At 43.5% G+C, this 23,789-nt stretch overlaps 1 protein-coding gene across 1 annotated transcript in view; it reads right to left on the reverse strand.

The window, feature by feature from the left end:
- CCT5 (chaperonin containing TCP1 subunit 5) overlaps positions 1-23,789 on the reverse strand; it is a gene marked incomplete in the record, with an annotated part of 162,464 nt that overhangs the window by 44,107 nt on the left and 94,568 nt on the right. The window contains 2 exon segments of the mRNA XM_073630730.1: positions 4,760-4,945; positions 5,027-5,146. Of these exon segments, the coding sequence (XP_073486831.1) occupies positions 4,760-4,945; positions 5,027-5,146 (306 nt within the window).

Consider the following 23,789-nt stretch of genomic DNA (forward strand, 5'->3'; position numbering starts at 1 on the left):
AAAATCCTCCCAAATTTTCCAATAAGAGGGATCAACTGGATCAGGTAGGTAAATGGAAATGTAGAAAAACCACAGATGAACAGAAGAGCTATAAATAGTGCAGGAGCCGTCACCAAAGGCGTCAAGAGGCTTACCAGAACTTATTGACTTGAAAAGGCATACGTCATACAAGTCAAAAAGGCTTAATGACCAACCGATCTGGATAATTAGTCTCTTCAGATGTCTTCAATAGTTAGAAAAATGGAAATGGCGATACGACTTCCACAATATTCTGGCTTGGCTACATAATCACTGCAATCTTTGCTTATCAGCCCTTATGCAGAAGCAAAGACTGCAGTGATTATGTAGCCAAGCCAGAATATTGTGGAAGTCGTATCGCCATTTCCATTTTTTTAACTATTGAAGACATCTGAAGAGACGAATTATCCAGACCGGTTGGTCATTAAGACTTTTTGACTTGTATGACGTATGTCTTTTCAAGTCAATAAGTTCTGGTAAGCCTCTTGACGCCTTCGGTGACGGCTCCTGCACTATTTATAGCTCTTCTGTTCACCTGTGGTTTTTCTACATTTCCATTTACCTACCTGATCCCTCTTATTGGAAAATTTGGGAGGATTTTGATCTCTTGCCTCTGGTAAGCCTCCACTGGCCCTTGGTGGTGGTTTTTCCTTCACTTTTCATTTCTACAATCAACATTTATGGACTTTTTTTTACAAAAGAACTTTAAGGTGTTAATCCCACTGGACTTTTTTTGAATTTTACTTTTGTTTTTATTTTTATTAATATTTAATAATTTTCACATTTTTTGTTATATTACATATCTGTTTTAGCTTATAGCACTTCACTTTGCTTCACTTTGTATTCCAAAGGATACATCATAAGTCTGTGATATCAGTTTCACATACACTGTATTTGGTGTGTTTCATTTAAAATTTGTTTTGAGGTTTACAGCGCTACACTTTTTATGTTTAGGGTCCACTCCCTTGGACCTGTACAGCACCCTGCATGAAATGCCTTAGCGCTGTAGTGTCCAGGATTTCCACTCCGTAGGGTCTAGTGCCTGGAGGCCACGTTACAGGCAAAAACCTCGCAGGAGCTTGAGTCTTCTTTGCGAGGCTCGGGTATCATTTATCGAAGCACAAAAGCCTGTGTCAAATGGATCCGGTCAATCACTTGATTCATTTTTGAAATCTAGTTTGTGGGACTAGAGACCTGGAGCTCAGAGAGCTCAAATAAACCGTGTCATCTACCTTGCAAACACTGGTAAAAAAAAACTAAAGTACTTCCTGTATGGGAAGGGTTATATAGGGGATCACTTCCTGTCTGAACACCTTTGGTCTACCAGTGTCCATTCACCTAATGGAATATAAACCAGCAGGTAAAGATTAGCGGATATTATTAGCAGATAAAAACGCAAGTTTTACAAAATTTCTGCTAAACATAAAAGCTTAACTTGTTTTTAAATATTAAATTGCACCTTTTTGCGAAATGGTGAAAATTCAATGTGCGCAAAAAAGTAAATATGCAAATTAAAAAAAAAAAAAATCTGGGAGGTTTTAAGTTTTCACTTAGGTTTTACGGTATGGTTTATACATTTTCTGAAAGCACATGGCCTGTAGAATAAAACAGGTGCTCCTAATGTTTAAGGCTCCATGATATAAAATGTCTTGCAAAAGTATTCACCCCCCTTGGCTTTTTACCTATTTTGTTACATTGCAGCCTTTAGTTCAATTTTTTAAAATCTGAATTATAGGTGATGGAGCAGAACACAATAGTCTAAGTTGGTGAAGTAAAATTAGAAAAATATATACACAAAACTATTTTTCAGAAATAAAAAACTGATAATTGGCATGTGCGTATGTACCCCCTTTGTTATGAAGCCCATAAAAAGCTCTGGTGCAACCAATTGCCTTCAGAAGTCACATAATTTGTGAAATGATGTCCACCTATGTGCAATCTAAGTGTCAATTGATCTGTCATTACAGATACACACCTTTTTGAAAGGCCCCAGAGGCTGCAACAACTAAGCAAGAGGCACCACTAACCAAACACTGCCATGAAGACCAGGGAACTCTCCTAACAAGGGACAATGTTGTTGAGAAGTACAGGTCAGGGTTAGGTTATAAAAAATATCCAAATCTTTAATGATACCTAGGAGCACCATATAATCTATCATAACCAAATGGAAAGAACTTGGTACAACAGCAAACCTGCCAAGAGACGGCCGCACACCAAAACTCATGGACCGGGCAAGGAGGGCATTAATCAGAGAGGCAGCACAGAGACCTAAGGTAACCCCGGAGGAGCAAAAAGAAGAAAAACGACTCTTGCGCACAAGTGGTTCACCAGACAGAAAGTACAAAGACACAGGCCTTGCTGTCCTCAAGGACAGGGAATCTTAGTAGACAAGAGAAAAGGGAAGAAGGGGCGCACCAGCCTTGTGCATTATCTTTTATAAAAATATTTATTGAATAAAATGGTAAAAAGGAAATAACTCACAAGCAATCATAGAAGGCACAACGTGAATATGCACCGACTGACAGCATGCGATCTAGGACGAGCGATACCTTCCAAGGGTCGTGGAGGAACGCACAAGCATCACTACCAGCTGACGCGTTTCGAAGGGGACATCCCTTCTTCATCAGAGCTTAGCCTAAGCCTTAGCTGATGCGCCCCTTCTTCCCTTTTCTCTCGAACCCTGGAGGAGCTTCAGAGTTCCACAGCAGAGACTGGAGCATCTGTACATAGGACAACAATAAGCCTCCATAGAATTGGGCTTTATGGCAGAGTGGCCAGAAGAAAGCCACTACTTTTTAGCAAAAAACAAAAAGGCACGTTTTGAGTTTGCGAAAAAAGGCATGTGGGAGACTCCCAAAATGTATGGAGGAAGGTGCTCAGGTCTGAAGAAACTAAAATTTAACGTTTTTGCCAAAGAAAACGCTATGTCTGGCGCAAACCCAACACATCACATCACCTAAAGAACACCATCTCCACAGTGAAACATGGTGGTGGCAGCATCATGCTGTGGGGGTGTTTTTCAGCAGTCGGAACTGGGAAACTGGTCAGAGTTGAGGGAAAGATGGTTGGTGCTAAATACAGGGATATTCTTGAGCAAAACCTGTACCACTCTGTGTGTGATTTGAGGCAAGGACACAGGTTCACCTTCCAGCAGGACAATGACCCCAAACACACTGCTAAAAGCAACACTTGAGCGGTTTAAGGGGAAAAATGTGAATGTGTTGGAATGGCCAAGTCAAAGCCCAGATCTCAATCCAATAGAAAATCTGTAGTCAGACTTAAAGATGGCTGTAAACAAGCACAAAGCATCCAACTTGGAGCTGGAGCAGTTTTGCAAGGAGGAATGGGCAAAAATCCCAGTAGTAAGCTCATAGGAGACTTATCCAAAGCAAAAGGTGGCGATAGCCGCAAAAGGTGGCTCTACAAAGTATTGACTTTAGGGGGGTAAATAGTTATGCACATTGAAGTTTTCTGTTATTTTGTTCTATTTGTTGTTTGTTTCACAATAAAAAAAAATAATAATAATAATATCTTCAAAGTTGTGGGCATGTTCTGTAAACTAAATTATGCAAATCCTCAAACAATCCATGTTAAATTCCAGGTTGCGAGGCAACAAAGCACGAAAAATGCCAAGGGCGTGAATACTTTTGCAAGGCACTGTATGTGCAAATGTTTAATATTTTTTGCGAAAAATACCCTAAAATTATTAGCAGATACAAACACCAAATTTTACAAAATGTTACTGCTCGATTCCTACTATCTATAGATATATATCTATATATCTATAGATATCTATATATATATCTATATATATCTATATATCTATATATCTATATATATAGGCTTAACCTGTGTTGAGTTAAAGCGATATTAAAGCCTTTTTAAAAAAAACAAAAAAACATGTTATACTTGCCTGATCTGTGCAATGGTTTTGCACGAGTCCTCGGAGAGGCAAGGCTCTTGTGGACATTTCTGGATCGAGAGGGGGCTCAGGTATTAGGGGGAGCTTGGGGGGGCTGCTGTACACAGGTAGATACGTAGCAGCGTAGAAGCAGCGATGGGAACCACATTTTAGGTGAAGCGCTCTGATCAGTGGCTTATAAGCCACTGATCAGACCTATCAGTTTTTCCAGCAGCATTTGCTGAACAATTCTGCTTCAAGTTTATGGTCACTGAAGTTACCATGAGCTTATAGCAGAGGAATGCAGGTCTGTATGGCGTACGGACCTGGCCAGCTAAAATCAGTGCTGTAGGTCTGTACGCTGTACAGACCTGGCAGTGAAAGGATTAAAACTAATGTTTTACACTTAGGGCTTTACAGCTGTGCACCTCTCCATGGTTACCTCTCAGATGATAGTGATCAAAACATTTTATTGGGCTTAGAATCAGCACTAGGCTGTTGATGACCAGAAAAGGTTTGTCTGAATAATCCCAGTTTTATCTGCAACACTTTGCTGGACACAGAGTGTGGTATAATGCATTTGGGATGAGCTCAAATGTAACACCAGTAAAGAGAAAAATTCACCCTGTGCAGCAGTTCCATGATCCGACATCTGCAGTCAACTAACATTTTAGGAAGCTTTGCCACAGCATGTGGTTGTTGTTAATTTAATGTGTTATTGAACAAGGGTTTTTCTAACACATGATTCTGTTATTCTATTCAGTATGTAAATAAACTGCAGAGAAGAAAAAAAAAGAAAAAAAAAAAAAGTCATCCCATGGAACTGCAAGTTATACTCACCATCTTATTTCCTCCTCTGATAAAAATTGTCACAGCTCTTGAATTTTTACATTGTTCTATAACAAGCATTTTATCTTTTGTTGTTCCAAAGGAGATTTCTTTAACTATACCAGCAAATCCAAGCTTCTCAGCTGTTAATTCACAGAATCGTGGAACAATACGACCTCCAGTGGCAATAGCTATTAACTGAAAGGAAACACATCAAAATTAAAAAATTGTTTTATTCTAAAGTCAGTGCTGAATTTAGGTATAGATTACACTTCTTACCTCTATTTCAGGACCACCAACCCAGCGAACTGCAGGTAGCTCATTCTGTAACAATAAATGGTTTGCTTCATCATCAAAACCCCACTGACATATGGCTAGATTTGCACCAGTGTCTTTTATCTACAAAAGGTGGAGTGGGGAAAAAGAAATTTAGACTCCAGTTAGTGTTATTACAGGTTAGACAGCACCAAATATGCATAGGCAAAACAATGTCACCAAAGGGCCTTAGTGTTGCAACATTACCTGGCTGCAACACTGCGTGGACACTGAAGCATAAGCATGAGACACAAAAGGGGTTGACTTACTAAAACTAGACTGAAAAATTTGGTGCAGCTGTGCATGGTAGCCAAATTGCTTTTAAATTCAGCTTGTTCAATTAAAGAAAAAAGGAGAACATTGGGACTTTAAATGAGACAGTGACCAAGGTCAATTGCCTCCATCCCTATCTAAATGAGAAAAGGGGGGCAAGGTATTGAGACTTTAAAGCACGCAGGTGTAGAAGTTATTAATAATCTCCAATAAATCTGAACCTTTACACCTGCATGCTTAATTTGAAGTCCCAATTCCTTGTTCAATTAAAAGGTCTACCTTTTCCTCCCCAAAAAAGATGCATGGTGCATGTAAATCAATTACAACCCCAGTGTCAGTTTGTGTATATCTTACCCCCTTTAGCTGTAGCAGTTGTCTGATGCCACTCCTCCTGGGTGAATATCAAAGTTTTCTGACTGGCGGTTTCCTTTCTTTTCCTGTCCTGATACTATTTGTAGTCAGAGTCTATACTTGAAAATGCGATAGTCCTAACTACCAAGACCTGAGGTGCGCCTTGGCCTGGCCGGTCAGTATGCCTAAAAGGGGGCATATCCTGAATAAGTATGAAATGGAAATGAAAATGAAATGATGAAAGAGTGGGGTGGGGGGGGGGGAACGGGTGTGGGGGGGGGAAACGGGTGGGTGGGAACCCAGAATGAGCCAACAAGGATCTGATGGAGGAGGGATATATAGCCCTCAGACTCCTACAAATGCAGGGTAGCCTGCAGCCAGCCTTCTAACTTGTGGAGTCTTCAATTGGAAATGCGATAGTCCTAACTACCAAGACCTGAGGTGTTCCTTGGCCTGGCTGGTCAGTATGCCTAAAAGAGGGCAAAGAGGGACACAAAGTAGGTGTGATGTGAAACTAAAATGAAGGGCCAGCAAGGAATCGTCACAGATCCGTGATCCGAACGGGTCAACCTGTTCGGATCGGCACACCACGCACTCCGCTGCCTCCGCCTTAGGAAAAGCCTTCGGCCTAGCCCCGGAGTGGCGGCCATCTTGAAAAACCCAGCGCCGGCGAGCTGACGTCATCACCCCTCTGGCCGGTGTAACGACATATTCAGCGACCCATCGCAGTTTGCTACGGAAGCGATGTCCTGTCGCCGCCATCTTGCTACACCCCACACTCGTCTACACTAAGGATAGACTAAGAAGGGGGAAAGCGGACATGTTACACCCACCGGAGTTTTGCATTTTACACTTATTTATTACAGTAAAGTCAGTTTATATAGTGAAATACAGGACTTACAATTCAGTCTGACTACTTTGATCTTGATATTTAAAAGCAGCGTCAGCCCTGCTCATCTCACAGGTTTGCTAATCTGACAGAAGTTCGCTGCTTTTAAAATTCAGCATCTAAGCAGTCAGAGTTCTAAGTACTGTATTTCACTATATAAACTGACTTTACTGTTATAAATATGCGTAAAATGCAAAACTCCGCTTTCCCCCTTCTTAGTGTATCCTTAGTGTGGACGAGTGTGGGGTGTAGCAAGATGGCGGAGACGGAACGTCACTTCCGTAGCAAACTGCGATGGGTCGCCGAATATGTTGTTACACCAGCTTCTATTCTGGTAAGGTAAGACTAAACACTAGTCTTCCTATACTGTATACGGTGGGGGAGATGACGTGGCTATTACGGTGGGGGAGATGACGTGGCTATTACGGTGGGGGAGATGACGTGGCTATTACGGTGGGGGAGATGACGTGGCTATTACGGTGGGGGAGATGACGTGGCTATTACGGTGGGGGAGATGATGTGGCTATTACAGTGGGGAGATTTTTTTTTGCTGATCCGAAAAATTATCCGATCTGTGACTCTGATCCGAGGAACGATCCGAACCGTGAGTTTTTAGATCTGTTGCACCCCTAGCCAGCAACCATCAGTCCAGAAAATAGCGAATGCCCCGATGGCTATGAAAAGGGGGTTGCGTAACTGCTAAACAGGAGGATCTCCAGCACCCCAAGAACCTGATAAAAGAAGGGACCCCGTCGGGACCTACTAAGTTGCCGCCGATCCTGACGAATATCCAGAAAGGGGTAAAGGACATGAGCCTGACTGGAAAGAAACCTGGACATGAGAATGAACTGTAGTAGTGAGAGGACGCATGGGGAAAAGGAAGAAAGCGCTGACCAGAGGAATATTGTAGAGGACATGTACTTGAATCTGACACTGTACTGTGGTATGGTAATAAGACCACCAACCCCTGGCTGACCATCTATTCTAATTATGGGGAAATGTAAGCGAAGTAAAAGGGGGACTGCCTAGAACACTAAATGGGAACCGCGCCAAGGTTAGGAGACAGGAGTCTGACAACACAGAACCTAACTGTTCACTGGTAGCCGTGCCAGAGCATCCCTGAGGGTGAGCTGCAAAAAACAAAAAAAAACAAAACACACAACAGACTGACAGGAGTTTGTGGGGGCCTGATATGCTGGTCACCTGAAGGATATTAGATAGTATTGGCAGATGAGGCAATATGCAGCGAAAGCCAGAGACATAACCTAAGAACCTTCCCACCCTTGGTAGAAGCCCACAGAGAACTCTGAATAAAGAACCATAGGCCAGGCCGATCACCTATGACCAGGCTTGCCCCCAGTTCCACACGCCACTGTGAAGAAAATCCAACATCTCCTGCCGGCGCCCTGAGAAGAGCAGGAGACGGGATCGCAGCTGGCACTTCCGTACTAGCCGAGCGGGCTATGAACCCCTCCCTCCATTCTAACAATGTAGCATGGACGCTGAGAGCGCATTAAGTACCGCATGAATCTGGGTTGAAGAATCATGCATGGAAACATGTACTGTGCAGGTGGATGGAAGAGGTTGGGACGGAGTTTGTTATAACAACCTATAAAAGTAATGCCCCCCCCCCCCCGCAGAGGCCGGGAAAGAGGTACATCAGTGATAAAACCCAGCCATGAGTTTGGTAAGGGCCCACCCCTTAATGATGGGGTGCTGCCATGCACTGAACCCCCATGCGGCGTTGAGCGAAGAATGCGAATTGTCGCTGCCGAAACACGCAACCAACACCCCCACGTACCTGACAAGTATGAGGATGTAGGTGCAGAAATGACAAGACCAACAGCGCATGAATGTGAACCTAATGACACCACCACCCTAGTGTATGCAGTGAACGAGCCCGAGCAACCTGTAGCGCCAAGACAGGTAATTAAAAACGAACACGCAGGGCTGAGGTACCCACAGACCGTGGTGGGTGGTAGTAAAGGTGAACGTGAACGCTAGTGAACCCACAGACTGTGGTGGGTAGACATACAAGCGTAATGAAATGAACGTGCAGTGGAAGATGAATGGTACATGAGCGAGGAGATTGTGGTGAACATGCATTAGAAACGAAACCTCAGCCCATACGGATCTGTAGACGTGACAAATCATGAGATGTGAGCACTGCTAACTAACCCAGGTGAACGAAGAACACTGAACGAAAAAAGGTGCGATGACATGAAACAACGAAGATGAAATGGCTATTAGTGTAAGCTGTGGCTGTACGGCACCGTCAAGCTATGACAGAACATGCTGTACATGACCGCTATGACAGAAACGCAGACCATGCTGACAAGAACCGCTTATGACAGAACATGCTATAACAGGACCACTGGCTGGACCCGCTCTGCCTGTACCATGCAATGACTGGACCACGCTGTGACCACACCAGCTATGACAAAACACGCGGCGACTGGGACACTGACTGAACACCTGTGACAGTGCCTGCTGCGACAGTGATAGCTTACAGCGATATGCTAAGAAAGCCCTCCAACAGAACACGCTGTACAGGAATGCTCCGATTTGACATGCTGAGACCGACCACGCTAGGACAGCACCCATTGTGACAGAACACGACTGAAAAAACGCAGAGACTGAAAATGCAGAGACAAAACGCCATGGCTGAAAGCTGTGACTGAAACGCTATGACCGAAATCCTATGACTGAAACCGCTATGACTGAACCTGCTAAGCGGAACCGCTGTGACAGGACCGCTGGCTGTTGTGACAACCTACTATGGCAGACCTGTGTACAGAACCGCTGCAACAGAACATGCTGTGACCGAACATACTATGACAGGAACACGGGCAAGGAAACTGGAACCGACCACAGTAGTGGAGCTGGACCCACCAACCAGCTCCCCTTACTAGTACTGTCCTGAATGACCCCTACAGCTTGCAGGAAGACATACCACAAACAGACCTCACGAAGTGCTGACCAATGAACCTGCTGGTCAGCACCCCCTCTCCCCTGGATGATCATGGAAGCTACCAAACCTGAGGATATGTGTTCAAGAGCTGCAATTAGCAGCCTAGCCCAAGCATGGGGAGGTCATATGCTAGCAGACAGTTACCCCAGAAAACTTACCAAAAGCTTGAAGGTGAAAAACAAACCTGTTTGATGAAGTGCCAAGGAAACTTCTACGGCCGTCAGCTGCGAATGCATCAGATCTCAATACCAAAAAGTATATACCTGCAGGATGGATTCAACGGCAACTATATATTAGTGCAATGAGAGAGTTGCGTGAGCGGGCGCTATCCCCCCCCCCTCGTAAGCATTGGGAGAAGCGTGCACGTGGCCCCCTCGCGAAACCGGATCTGCATCATGAGAGGTGAGCTGGCGAGAGATTCACCTAGACATGTAGGACTGTGCACCTCCACCCCCTTCTGTTCTGATGCTTGATGGGCCCACATGAATCCTGGGTGGTCAAAGACAAAATAAAAAATAAAAGCAAGCAGTGTATCATGTGGTAGCGTCCCCCTATGTCTTATCAGCCTCCCAGGTATGCCAAGCCCTGCTTACAAGAATGTGACCTGATGAGATGATTGGTCATGAACTAAAACCAAACAATTCTGCAGCATGTACATCTACTACAAACCTTGCCTGTCCGTTCACCCCACATCTGGCCGTTCCATGCGGCTGTGACTGGTCTGATACCCTCTGGCTATTCAGCAGCGATGCCGATATGCAGGGAGAGAGAAGCAGGCGGGCAGCCCACCCCCCCCCCGGCATGGGCACCGGGAGAAGCGGGCGGGCGACCCCCTTCGAATCGGATGAGCACAGGGAGACAAGCAGGAGGGCAGCCGATTATTTCCCCCCCGCGAGACCAGGGGATAACAACGGGTGGGTGGCCCCCACGTGGAGCCAGAACTACACAGCAGATAGCTGGTGGCCGAATCACCCCTCCCCCGGCATGAACAACCGGGAGAAGCGGGCGGGCGGCCCCCTCGTGGAGCCAGATCTGTACAGCAGCTGGAGCTGGCGGGTGGCCAAATCACCCGCCCGCGGAAAACCGGGAGAAACGGGCGGGAGACCGCTTGGAGCATGATGATCACAGGGATAGCAGTGGGTGGCAGAGAACCAAGCCCCCCCGGCGTGAGCACTGGGCGGGCAGCCCCCACGTGGAGCCAGAACTGCACAGCAGATAGGAGCTGGCGGGCCTCCCCCCGCATTAAGGGAGAAGCGTGGATCAGGGTGATAAGAAGGTGGGTGGGCGGACTGCCCCGCGTGAGCACCGAGAGGAACTGCCACCACTGTAGCAGCCGACCGTCGCTCAGCAAGGACCCGGAAGTGAGGTGGGTCGGCAACCCAGAAACGAGCCAACAAGGATCTGATGGAGGAGGGGGGAGGATATATAGTCCTCAGACTCCTCCTACAAATGCAGGCCAGCCTGCGGCCAGCCTTCAAGCATGTCCCATGATCCTTTGAGCCGCTGTAGTTTTATGTCGGGCTATAGGCATCACCAGTACCAGTTATGGGAGCTGATGTGGGTGGGTCCAGGGTTACTGTGGCTGTTTCTGGGCCTTCATGTGGGTGATGAAAGGTGTAAATGTGTCATACCTCCTCCTGTCATTCCGGTCTTGCAGCATGCCAAATAATAAATGGCTCTCTGCAAGACTACAGAGGGAAGGCTATGAGAAGTTATTCTGAAGGGGTTTCCTTCATATGTAAATTAATCATTTTAGAGAGAGCAGGGCTCTGGGGAGGATGGGACTCTCCCTGTTCACACTTGTCGGCATATTTAACTGGGCAGGATTGAATCCTAATTGTGAACCATTCAATCATGCACAGCTAGCTTTCGGAACAGGCTGTGTATGAAGGGGTTTCCTTCCTGAAGAATGTTGTGATCTGTGAGGCAGACTTGGACTTTTCTGTAGGTGTGCCTGGATGGGACTGAATGCCAATTAGGATGTATTCAATCCCACGATCAGAACTGCGAAGGAAGTTGCATCATTTACAGAGTCTGAAAGACTACAGAGGGGTGTGTTTTATGCTCTAGTTGCTGCAGGAAGTGGCTGTGGAAGGGACAGTCTATTTGCAGGCTCTGAGTGTCACATGGTAAAAAGCTACAACCAAACTCAGAAAATCATGGGATCTGCAGACAACAGAGCAACATGGTACACAGATATGATCTACGCTGGGATTGATCATTCCATTTAGTTCTAGTGAATAGAAAGTTGGAGTTCAGTTTTAAGCTTTGCCAAAAAAAAAAAAAAACCTGGAAGCCGATTGGTTTCAATGCACAGCTGCACCAGATTTTGCACTCTCCAGTTTTACTAAATCTACCCCTAAACGTCTAGGAAATTAAATTAGGCAATCCCCATCCTAATATTTATCAGGGGTTCCAAATTAACAAAACTACTGCAGAATGGAGCGGAAGGGAACAAAAAGGTACACAACAGCTTTTTTAAAATAATGGTTTGCTTATTAAGCGCATTTGTAGTTTTTATAACCATGCTTATATAGGTATCACATTAAGAAGTATGTTTTTTTTTTTTCTTGCTTAAACACTTGACCCCTAGGCCTTTTCTGCCACTTTTTGTTTACATATGTATTTTTTGCTATAATATTTCATAGAACCCGTAAACATACATTTTTTTAAAGCAAAGGCCTTAGAGAATAAATTGGTGGGTTTTGCAATTTTTAATGTCACACAGTATTTGCGCAGCAATTTTTCAAATGCAGTTTTTTTGAGAAAATTATTTTATATACGTTTTTGCATTAAAATCAAAAAGAAGAAAAGATTAAAACACACTAAAGTTACCTCTACAAAAGTTTATTAGCATATAAAATGCAAAAAAACAGTATCCGGACCAAAAGACTATTGCGTCCCCTTCCCCCAATTACATGACCTCTCATTTATACCCCACTACATAATAGCAACCCTAAACAGTAAATTGCCCTCCCTAAATAACCCTACCCAATAATAAATCCCCACGCTGGGAATTGGTGTCATTCTCCCACAGAGCCCCCTTCTCCCTGCCCATCTGCCTGCACAAAACAAAATGAACATGAGACAAGTAAAAATAACCTGCCTGTACCCTGAAGAGCCGGGACCTCACATTAAAACCACAATGGGTGAATGAGGTGCTAGAATAGAACTCTGCAAGGTAAAAGCTAGAATGTAGCCCAGAGGATCCTATTGAAAAAAATAAAAATAAAATTGTGTGGTAGATATATATATACAGTTCCACATACCAAAATGTATAAAACAAACAAAAAACAATGCAATATGCAGAGGAGACCATGTACGGCCGGCCATATGGAGACAATGAACTGTAGTAAGGAGAAAGGTAAAACATTCATATCCTGGGAAGATGTAATACACCCATAAGCTACTCTATAGCCATGTGAGAGTATATAGCTATATCCACTAGATGTAAGCATCCGCTATTGATATCAAGAGGCAGTTAAAAGCCAATACTGTGGGGACCGGAATAGAGCTTTGATAGAAATGTAGCAGGAGCAAACCATCGAATCCAGCAAAATGTAATAAAATTAACACTCTCCAGTGTTTAAGGTCAGACCTGCAATCTGTCTCCACATGCAGCCGATGAGACCATTAACATCACCTAGGGTCTAGGATATCCATGGTACTCCCGGTCCTCAGTCCATCCAATATCCACTCTCTGCTGTAACATCTCAGCTGCTCTCCAGAGTATAAGTATCCACAACTGTCAGTTCCTACTTGCAATCTCAGACTATATAACCATATAGTAGGATCGCACTGACACTGATAGCTGCTCTCACTGTGTGCTACTCAGTCCCAGGGAGTCCAGATAATCCAGGCAGGTACAGGTAAAGAAAAGATAAAAAAATAGAAAAAAAAAAAGAAAAAAAAAAAAGAAAAAAAAAAAAAAGAAAGAAGAAGTAGTAGTGCGGCAACACGGGGGGCCTTCCCTCCAGTTTCGTTTCTGACCCGCCGGAGCTTTGTCAGGACGTAACAAAGTGAAAAATGGAGAGATGAAGTGTCTAAGCTCTGAGCTCCTTTTACAGATGGCCCTGATCAGAGCAATAAGTATTTAGGGTGAGAGGACGTGTTTAAGCTCTCTGAGATCTGAGTTGCTGCTGAAGCCCTGCCACAGACGGTCATGATCAGAACAGTAATGTCGACCCGCTCGACAACTTCCCATTTCAAGGAGATCAAACATTTAAGGGGAAACACCGGGAGAGATGCAGCTGGAAAGCACACGATCTCCGGGCCAATTACAAGGTACCTTGCGGCGGAGGGAGCCAGTCTTCATGAAGCATACTAAACATCAGCATATACCCCACGCCAATCATTCAAGTTGCTCAAGCCGCTCTGCCTCCCCGCCATCTGCCTCTACCTAGCGGGAGTTACGAAATTCACTTTCTGGATCTGATCCCGGATGGACCTGCCGCACAGAGTACAGGTATATCATTAATAATGGATTTTAAGCAAGAGCTGTCAGGTATGTTTCAAAGCTTAGAGAGATCCAGTAAAGAAAATTTAATTGCTGTTAGAACAGATCTTTCTCATATCCTTAGTCGAATAGATGAAACAGACACAGCAAGATTCCCAATAGACGCCTATTAAGGAGCTCCAGGAGCGGGTGACACAAATGGCACTAGTGAATAGAGCATTGACATACAAAATTGAAGAATTAGAAACCAGGAGTAGAAGGAATAATATACGCATGTGAGGTATTCCTGAGACCATCAGTAATGAAGACCTGCCTATTAAATGTTTAACACTATTTTGTAGCAAGAGGATACTAAACAAATTTGGTTGGATCGGATACATAGAATACGGAGACCTCCAAGTCTTCTGTGATCTGCCTAGGGATCCATTTAAATTGAATTGAAGGTATGAGTTTGTTTGTACAATGCCTGCATATTTCCTCCCTCCGCCCCCTTTTTTTGGCAATGGTTCACGATTAGGTCCCGAGATTGACTAAAAAGTTAAGATCATACCTCATGTAATGATAAATGTTGATATTGCCGGTAATGTCAATTACTGCTGAATATTGGTACTTTGAAATCAGTGATCTGTCTAGGGATTGATTCATTTAAATTGAATTGAAGGCATGAGATTTTTTGTACAATACCTGCAAAAAGTTCTATTTTTTTTGCGACTTTTTTTGGCAATGGTTCATGATAAGGACCTGAGACTGACTAAAATGTTAAGATCATATGATAAATGTTGATAATGCTGATAATGTCAATCGCTGTTGAATATTGGTATTTTGAAACCAGTGATTTACTTGGTGATCTGTTTGAAGGTAAATAGGTATGAGTTTGTTTGCATAAGATCTGCATATCTTCCCCACCTTTTCTTTCTTTTTTGCATGCCATTTTTATTATTTAATCCTCGGTGGAGAGACACCCTCATCCCTCCCATTTTAAGAGCATGTCCCTGTGTTTACCCGGGGATCCCCCCTACCTCACATTGTGGTTTGGGAGATCGAGGTCCTGGATGGAGGCAGAGCCTTTATGGACATGCCTGGGTACCTCAGTCATCTGACCCTCACAGGACCTACAGCTATTCTGGAATAGTCCCGTTTTAATACGTTCTGTTCGTATTATAATGCAATCCCTTCCCTTTTTTTTGCCTGCGATTGGCCCAGACTGGGGGCGATTTATCGGTATTTCTATGGCATTACTTAGATTGACTTCATACAAATATGAGGGGTTTAAATACATCCAAGGCAAATGTCACCAACTTTTTTGAGTAATGGACGGGAAGGAAGTTCTATAGTATTTTTACAGGAACCACATTCAACCTGGTACCCCACTTGGTATTACAGTCTTTCAGACACCATTAAAGCAAAGGGTGTTGCTATTGGTTTGAATGGGAATGTTAACTTTAACTTAGAACAAATGATATCCGATAACCATGGGAGATATTTGCTTCTCAGAGGTACCCTGCACATTGGTTAATGTGTATTGTCCAAATATACATCAACCAATATTCCTTTCACAAGTATTAACTAAATTAAGGGATTTTGCTATGGTGCTTTTTAGAATATGAGATATTAATATGCCGCTTAATCCCATAATGGATAGGTCTCATGGTCATACCTATATCCCTTGTAAGCGTTTAGCATACATTAAAAAAAAAAAAAAAAGCTTGCATGAGGTACAACTAATCGAAGACAAGGGATTATTCATATTATTCCAAAACTCATGAATCATATTCTAGGATAGATAATATTTTTATAGATCATTATCACCTCCTGATGTTACAATCCGCCTCTATAGGTGCCATTTCCTTTTCAGATCATGCTCCCCTGTCCATATGTTTAAAATTTCCCAAATGTACCTAAGTGGCAGTATAATTAGAAACTTAATGATTTACTCCTCTTCGATCCAGTAGATGTAGATGACCTCTCCTCTATAGTTCAATATTTTAATGATCAATCTCCTACTAATCTTCCTAAGTCATTGATTTGGGAAGCACATAAAGCTTATATTCGAGGAAGATTTATTGAGCGTGGAGCAAGGAAGAAGAAAGAGCAACAGCGGAAAGTGACTGAATTATTACAACAGGTAGCTGATCTGGAGAAGGCACATAAATTGTCTTTACATAAAGCAGTATTGATGAACTTAATGCAGAAACGTGAAGAACTAAAATCTTTATTGGCTTTAGACCAGAAAAGACGAAATCAGGTTATTTCACAACGATTATATGAATGGGGGAATAAACTGTGTAAGAGGTTGGCACGTTCTTTAAAAGAAAAAAAACCTGGAAATTATATAACAAAAATGCGATCTGCCTCGGGAGATTTAGTACACACCACTACATGTATTGCGGAAGCTTTCTGCATGTTTTATAAAAGATCTTTACAATGTAAAAGTGGATGGTATGACATATTCCCCCAGAAGAAAAATGTAAAAAAAAAAAAATGATACAGTATTTTAAAAAGGCAGGGTTACCTAAACTCCCCGTGAATACTATTAAAATGTTAGAAACTAATTTCTAAGAAGAATTTAATACGGTTTTAAAATCTATGCCCCTAGGTAAAGCACTAGGTCCAGACGGATACACCATTACATATTATAAAAAAGTTCCAGCGTATATTACTACCCCATTTGACTCTATATGCCAATTCCATTGCAGGGGCAGCAGGATTTCACCCGGAATCATTAACAGCGTATATTATTGTTCTCCCAAAACCAGGAAAAAATGTAACATGTTGTGGGAGTTACCAACCCATTTCTTTACTCGATGTAAAACTTTATTCTAAGATATTGGCTAATAGATTACTTCCGCTGCTCCCGCGCTGGATTAACCCAGATCAAACAGGTTTTATCCCACGACGTGAGGCAAGATAAGAAGTAATGGACAAAGTCCGTGACAAATGTCAGGTGTTCTGAGCCCACACTGTTACTCTCTACCACTGAAAAAGCATTTGACAGCGTTGACTGGGACTATTTAAAGGACAACTCTGAAGTTTATGGGTTTTGGCCCAAAGATGCTTTATCGCATTTTTGCTCTTTATGCATCTCCGTTCGCTAGAAGGGTAAATGGCTCACTCAGCGAATCATTTAAACTTAGTAATGGCACACGACAGGGATGTCCTCTTTCACCCGTAGAGAGAGAATATTTATATTATATATATATATATGAGCGAGAGAGAGCGAGAGAGAGCTCTCTATATCGAGATATATATAATGTTTGGATAGACTCGGTGCAATAGAAGTTCAATACTCTTGTTATTTATAATCCCAGACCTGGAATAGAACGCAGCGCCATTGGCATTTATCCCTCTTTTTTCATTCTCCTTCCCTATTCCTCCCCTTGTTTTTGTGGTTTTGGTAAAAATAAAAAAAAAAAAACTCTATAAGCAGAGATAATATTTAAATATTATATTTGCTGTTTTTTTCTGCAAGAGCTAAAATGTCTATTTTTTTGTTCTTTTGGTATTTGAAATAAAAAGGACATAACAAAGTCGTCGCGTGCGCCCACCCTCCTGACCTGCATGCTCGGATAAGGGTCTGGTATGGATTCTGAGGGGACAGTACACCTTTATTATTTGATGTGGGGTTCCAACGCAAGATTCATACCAGACTCAAAGGGCCTGGTAGGGTCTGATCCTATGGAAATCAGACATGAAGTCGCAGGGCGTCCACTTGTGTCGAAGCAGTGTGAACCCGGTCTAATGCTCCAGCCACAATGATGAATAAATGCTAGTGCAAATAAGGTTCCATTCAAAATGTAAAAAAAGAGATGCGCTCCATCCAAAATTGATATTTCAATTGTGCTCCATTCACCTTAATGTAATCGACTTCAGTGATCTTGCGATCAACCCTCTGGACAGATATCACCTACCAGAAAAGTCTGTAGTATATAGAGTGCACAATAAAGGCAAGGCTCGTCTCCACTTCTACTCCATAGAACAGCTGTAGGTTCAGAGCATACTGCACATAAATATTACAGAAAGGGGGACTCGCATGGAACCATACAAAAATATAAAATTAAAAGCAAGGTGCACTTACATTTGCAGGTGCGCAACATACATCGGCACAATTACAGAAAGCTTATGGCCCTTTCACACTGGGGTGGTTTGCAGGCGCTATTGCGCTAATAATAGCGCCTGCAAACCGACCCGAAAGTGCTGATGCTTTGTCTCCAGTGTGAAAGCCCCGAGGGCTTTCACACTGGAGCGGTGCGCTAGCAGGACGGTAAAAAAAGTCCTGCTAGCAGCATCTTTGGACCGGTGAAGGAGTGGAGTATATACCGCTCCTGCCCATTGAAGTCAATGGGACAGCGCGGCTATACCGCCGGCAAAGCGCCTCCAGTTTTTAACCCTTTCTCGGCCGCTAGCGGGGGTTAAAACCACCCCGCTAGCAGCCAAATACCGATGGTAAAGCGACGCCTACAATAGCGGCACTTTACCGCCGACCCGCCCCTACCCCTGTGTGAAAGGGCCCTTAGTCTTAGTTGAGCAACAAAAAACACAAGGAGAGAGGCGTCTCTAAGAGTAGACGTTTGTAACTTTAAATTTAGCAAACAGTTTATGCACTCACATTTAGGTGATGTATCATGACCATATCATGGATAAGTCCAGGTGCCACCCCTACTAGCTGCTCCATCAGTCTATGTCGCTCCGACGCTGTCTGTAAGAGTGTCACTCCGTTGCGGATGAATGCCGGCTGCTGTGGAGGAACTCGAGGGTCAGAACAAAGCTTGGAACTCAAGGCTGGGATAGCAGCAGGGGGATGACGTCAGCACTAATGGACGCGTTTCATGAGCATGCGCGCTATGATAGTAAGGCAAGTCGTGCTCCTTTTTTATCGCGCATGCTCATGAAACGTGATATAGCTGCACCGACATGGCTGCACCGACGGGCACCGACATGGCTGCACTGGTGGGCACTGAGGGACGCTGGTAGGTGGCATTGCTGGGTATCACTTATTTTATTTCTGTAACGGTGCCAGTCAGTGCCCATTTGTGTACTGGGCATTTTTTTTAATATGTGGATGGCCATGGTGGTCTACTCTGGACATCTGAGGGGGGGCTGTGCTGATAAACAATCAGCGCAGACCCCCCCCGTCAGGAGAGCCGCCGATCGGCTCTCCTCTACTCGAGTCTGTCAGACGCGTGTGAGGAAAAGCCAAACAACGGCTTTTCCTGTTTACATCGTGATCAGCCGTGATTGGACACGGCTGATCACGTGGCAAAGAGCCTCCGCTTGAGGCTCTTTACCAAGATCGGTGTAGCGGTGTGTCAGACTGACACAGTGCATCTTCGATCGCTGCTATCCACGCCCCTCACGGGCGCACGGCGGCCGTTATCCTGCAGGGCGTCATATGACGCCCAGTCAGGATAACTGAACCACCGCCCGGCCGTCATTCTGCTATAGGCCGGGCGGGAAGTAGTTTAATGATCAAAATAAAAAAAATTGAAGCGAATATTGTAAATGGATTTCATTGACTTTTCAGATTGCTATCAAACCTTCCATTCACATCTGCTTAGGCTGGTTTCACACTGCTGCACTGCAGTTTGACCGCAGCACAGATGTACTTGGAGTTTTGTGGGTTGAGCACCACCTTCCCATAGACTGTTAGATTGTGCATTTATAGCGTGGGGCCTGGGAGAGAGATCCTTACTAAGACATTTTCCTAGTTCTCCTGTACCATGCTTGACTCTGCAACGGCAGGCATTGTAGAATCAAGAGCCAAGGGGGAGTGGGCAGGCCAGGAGAGGAGCCTGGCAGAGTTCATCTCCACACAGAACTGGCTGTAGCAATGCTGTCACCTGTCTGAGGATTTGTGCCATGGACGCAAAAATTCCTATTTAGATGAAGAACCTGCTGTGTGCCTGATATATAGGCAACTGCAGATGCAAGGATAGGTACTATGAAGTGTTCCTGCGGTAACGTGTTTTGGAGCATGAGCAATTCGCTTATTAAGACAACTGATGAAGGAACAAATTGCTAATGCTCCCAAAAGTGTTACTCCCCCCTTGACGTCAGCTCCGGCCTATACGTTCCAGCGTGATTGTGGAAGTCCATCGGCTATCTTGCTTCCTAGTTTCTCCCTCTCCTGTCACAGCTGTGGGCCAGCTCTCCCTCCCCCTAGAAGCAAAGGACTCTACAGGATGCCTATTACGCTGGTTGAGATGCTCATTTGAACTACTACATTGTAAGTGTTTTTAACCGCTTTTTATGAATAAATACTAATACTGCACTTAGAAGCGCCTTCTGTTTTTTACTTTAGCTCTTGCAGCAGCTCCTTTATTCTTGAGTTGCACCATAATACCGTATTTGCTGGCGTATAAGGCGACCGGGCGTATAAGACAACCCCCTAATTCTCCAGTTAAAACTTTGGTTTTGGCCTATAAAAGACGACCCCCTTCCAACTAGTCTGTCAGCCCGCTGGATGTGCGGTAATACTGTATGTATAGTAGGTTTAGCAACATACAGTATATCGCGCTGAGCCAATCACAGCAAGCGTTGTATTCATTAATGACTACAAAGCCTGCTCTGATTGGCAGAGGTTGTAACATCAGCCCCTGCCTCTCTGACTCTCAGGCAATCCGAGCAGGCTTTGTATTCATTAATAGAATACATCGCTGGCCGTTATTGGCTCAGCATGGTATATTGTATGTAGCCGAAGCTACATACAGTATTAATGCACATCCAGCGGGCTGACAGTTTAGGGAGGTTAGTTTTGGGCCAGCTTGCACATTTTATACCAGCGTATAAGTTAACCCCCGATTTTTGAGGGATGTTTTTCAGTATAAAAAGTAGTCTTATATGCCGGAAAATATGGTACTACAAGTGAGGATCCCCCCCCCCCCCCTGCGGAGTACTTGTAAAGTACAGAGATAGAGATAAAGATACAGAATACAAGTGTGTCTTGAGGTATGATATGCTACAACCTGGATACAGACCATCCTGTGTCAAAATTTCCTTGTGGAAAAAGGCAGCGACGTGCATGACCTGTGGTATGATGCATTAGTCATCCAGCCTAAGCTCTAAGTGGTTAGGTTTTAGCACCAAGTATGCACAGCAGTAAAATACATTCCAAACAAGTTCGTTATGATCGTAACATCGGTGTGAGCGTTACCGATCTGGGTGTACCATTTCTAATGTAATATTTAGAAAACCATGAGACGTTTAAGAGTTGTTCGAAAAACAAAAATTACCACCTGTCAACTCACTTTCCAGGAATCTTCCAGAACGGCTTACCGAGAGAGAGGCTCTTCCCACCTACCACAGGAAACACACAGCAAAATGCACATGCCCATACCCCTTCTCCCCTCTGAATGCTGGTACAGCAGCTGAGTGTTTGGAAAGCAACTGGGTTAAAAATGAACCTGACTATTTTACAAATGACAGGTTACATTCATACATAGTAGGTGAGGATGAAAAAAAAAAAAAAAAAAAAAAAAAAGACATGTCAATCAAGTCCAACCATTGGTGCTCTGCCTAATGTTAGAAGTCTGACTCCACTTTAGCACCAAATGGCACATACTAGTGATACTAGAGCGTGTTAAGTAAGGCAGATCACAACTTCATGAGACTAAGCCTGTAGCAGTAACAGAACGTTCATATTAACTTGCTATATCTGTTAGGATTGCTGTGTAAATGAGAAGCACTGATGGTTTAACATATACAGTGGTACTGAACTTAAAACACGTACCCAGTCAGGTATAAGGGTCAGAGCGATAGCAAGTCGTGATACCACATCTACAGGCCATATCCTTGCCCAATACCTGCAGCAAAATGGCCTGTTACACCAGTCATACAAGCTTATACTACTGTATAGATCCCAAGCCCTAGGAAAGATTATAGTGACCACACAACCCAAATTAAAGGACTCAGTGTTGCAAGTGATATAGCTTTACATTATTCAACTACAATGTACAATTCATCCACTGGAGGAGGAACACCATAAATACAATATAATATAATATGAGGAAACTAGGGGTCAACCAATATTATTTTTCAGGGCCGATACCGATTTTTCGGCTGCCTTTAAGGCCGATATTCTGTAGATTTAAAGTTATTTTTACAGTCATTTTACATCCCCCCCCCCCCCCTTTTGCTGTCACAAGGAATGTAAACATCCCTTGTGACAGTAATAGGCAGGGAGAGGGACTCTACTGGGCGGGGGGCGCGTGAGGGGGTCCCAAACCCCTCCACTGCACTTAAAAATATTAAAAATGCCAAGATCAGCGTTTTTGAATTCTTTATTTTTCTTTAAAACTGGCGCCTTTAGGATGCCAGCAATCCAGAAGTGATGTCATGACAGCACTTCTGGGTTACTAGATCTGAGACCCGAACAAAGCAATCAGCTTCTGATACCGATTCTTAAAAAAAAAAAAAAAAAAAAAAAAACACGTTATTAGTCGACCCCTTGGGGTCGGACCACAAGTTATTGGCTTAAAAAGGAGGAGATTTTTCTACTTCTTCATCTACATGCAATGGTAGATGTCCTCTGACCTTACCAGATTTAGGCACAGGGTAAGGTGTGCTGAACGTGAGGGATTTATTTGATCCTCTGCTGAATGAAGGCTCAGCAGCAAGAATCCATGGGCCTTCCATGTACATATGCAAAAGACAAATACCCTCCAAAGACATGTACGTAAAACATAAAAAAGTACCTTGTAGAATACACATGCCCAGTATTGAGGCATAGTCACACAACACAAGTCTCGCAGAACCTTCTGCAACAAGAACCATCTCTCAAAGAAGACTAATGTAATAACAAATATCACAAATATAATGTAATAGGTTGTGGAATTTATATGTCTGTATCGCCTGAGAGATTGCATAAAGATGCCCTGGTAAGGTCTCAGCAACCAGAGATTTTTTTCTCTTAACCCACTTACACCACTGTTTATGTACATTAATATATCAAGACAACATATATTGCAGATTGCACGTGACAATGTAAAAGGTAAGGTAAAAGCCTCCTAATTCATACAGCTATATATACCAATGAGGGCTAAGCTTCAAGCGGACTATTTGAACTATTACATATGCAGAGTCGAGATATTGAAACAAAATGAGGTATGATCCACAATGGTACCAAAAGAACATAAACCACCACAAGCTTAGGTCCAATGTTGTGTATTTTAAATACATAGAGACACAACATACTGGTGAAGCATAAGGTCAGAGACGTATAATTCATCCAATACCCAACAAACCGTAATAGAAATGCAATTGACAGTAACAGAATCTAATACCAAACAAACCGTTATAGATATGCAATTGATGCCTATGCCACACAGCCAAAAATTCACATAATCACACGTCACAGATATAGCCTAGTTCGGTGATGGCGAACCTTGGCAGCTCAGATGTTTTGGAACTACATTTCCCAAATATTTTACTTGGAACAAAAGCAAATAAAAGTCTCTGTAAGCCCTGGTTCACATTGGTGTGATTTGGCGGCAATTGCACTGTCCTAATCGGTGTGACACTGCATTTGCTCAGATCGAGGAATTTAAAATGGACATTTCATTAATAAGACAAGACTTCCAGAAAAGCCAAATCAGACCACGCGCAAAGACAGATTAACCAGCTCCTTGCCAAACAGGATGACATGGAGAACTGGCTAAGAAGATGCAACATCCGCCTCGGTCTCCCAGATGGGGTGGAAGGTAAGGACTCAACAACATTTCTGGAGCAGCTGCTGATAAATAAAATACTTACGGTCGGGATGCCTTCTCCCCCATGCTTGCAGTCGAGTGGG

Source organism: Aquarana catesbeiana, linkage group LG05 (assembly GCF_042186555.1).
Source record: "Aquarana catesbeiana isolate 2022-GZ linkage group LG05, ASM4218655v1, whole genome shotgun sequence".
In the NCBI taxonomy this organism is placed as follows: Eukaryota; Metazoa; Chordata; class Amphibia; order Anura; family Ranidae; genus Aquarana; species Aquarana catesbeiana.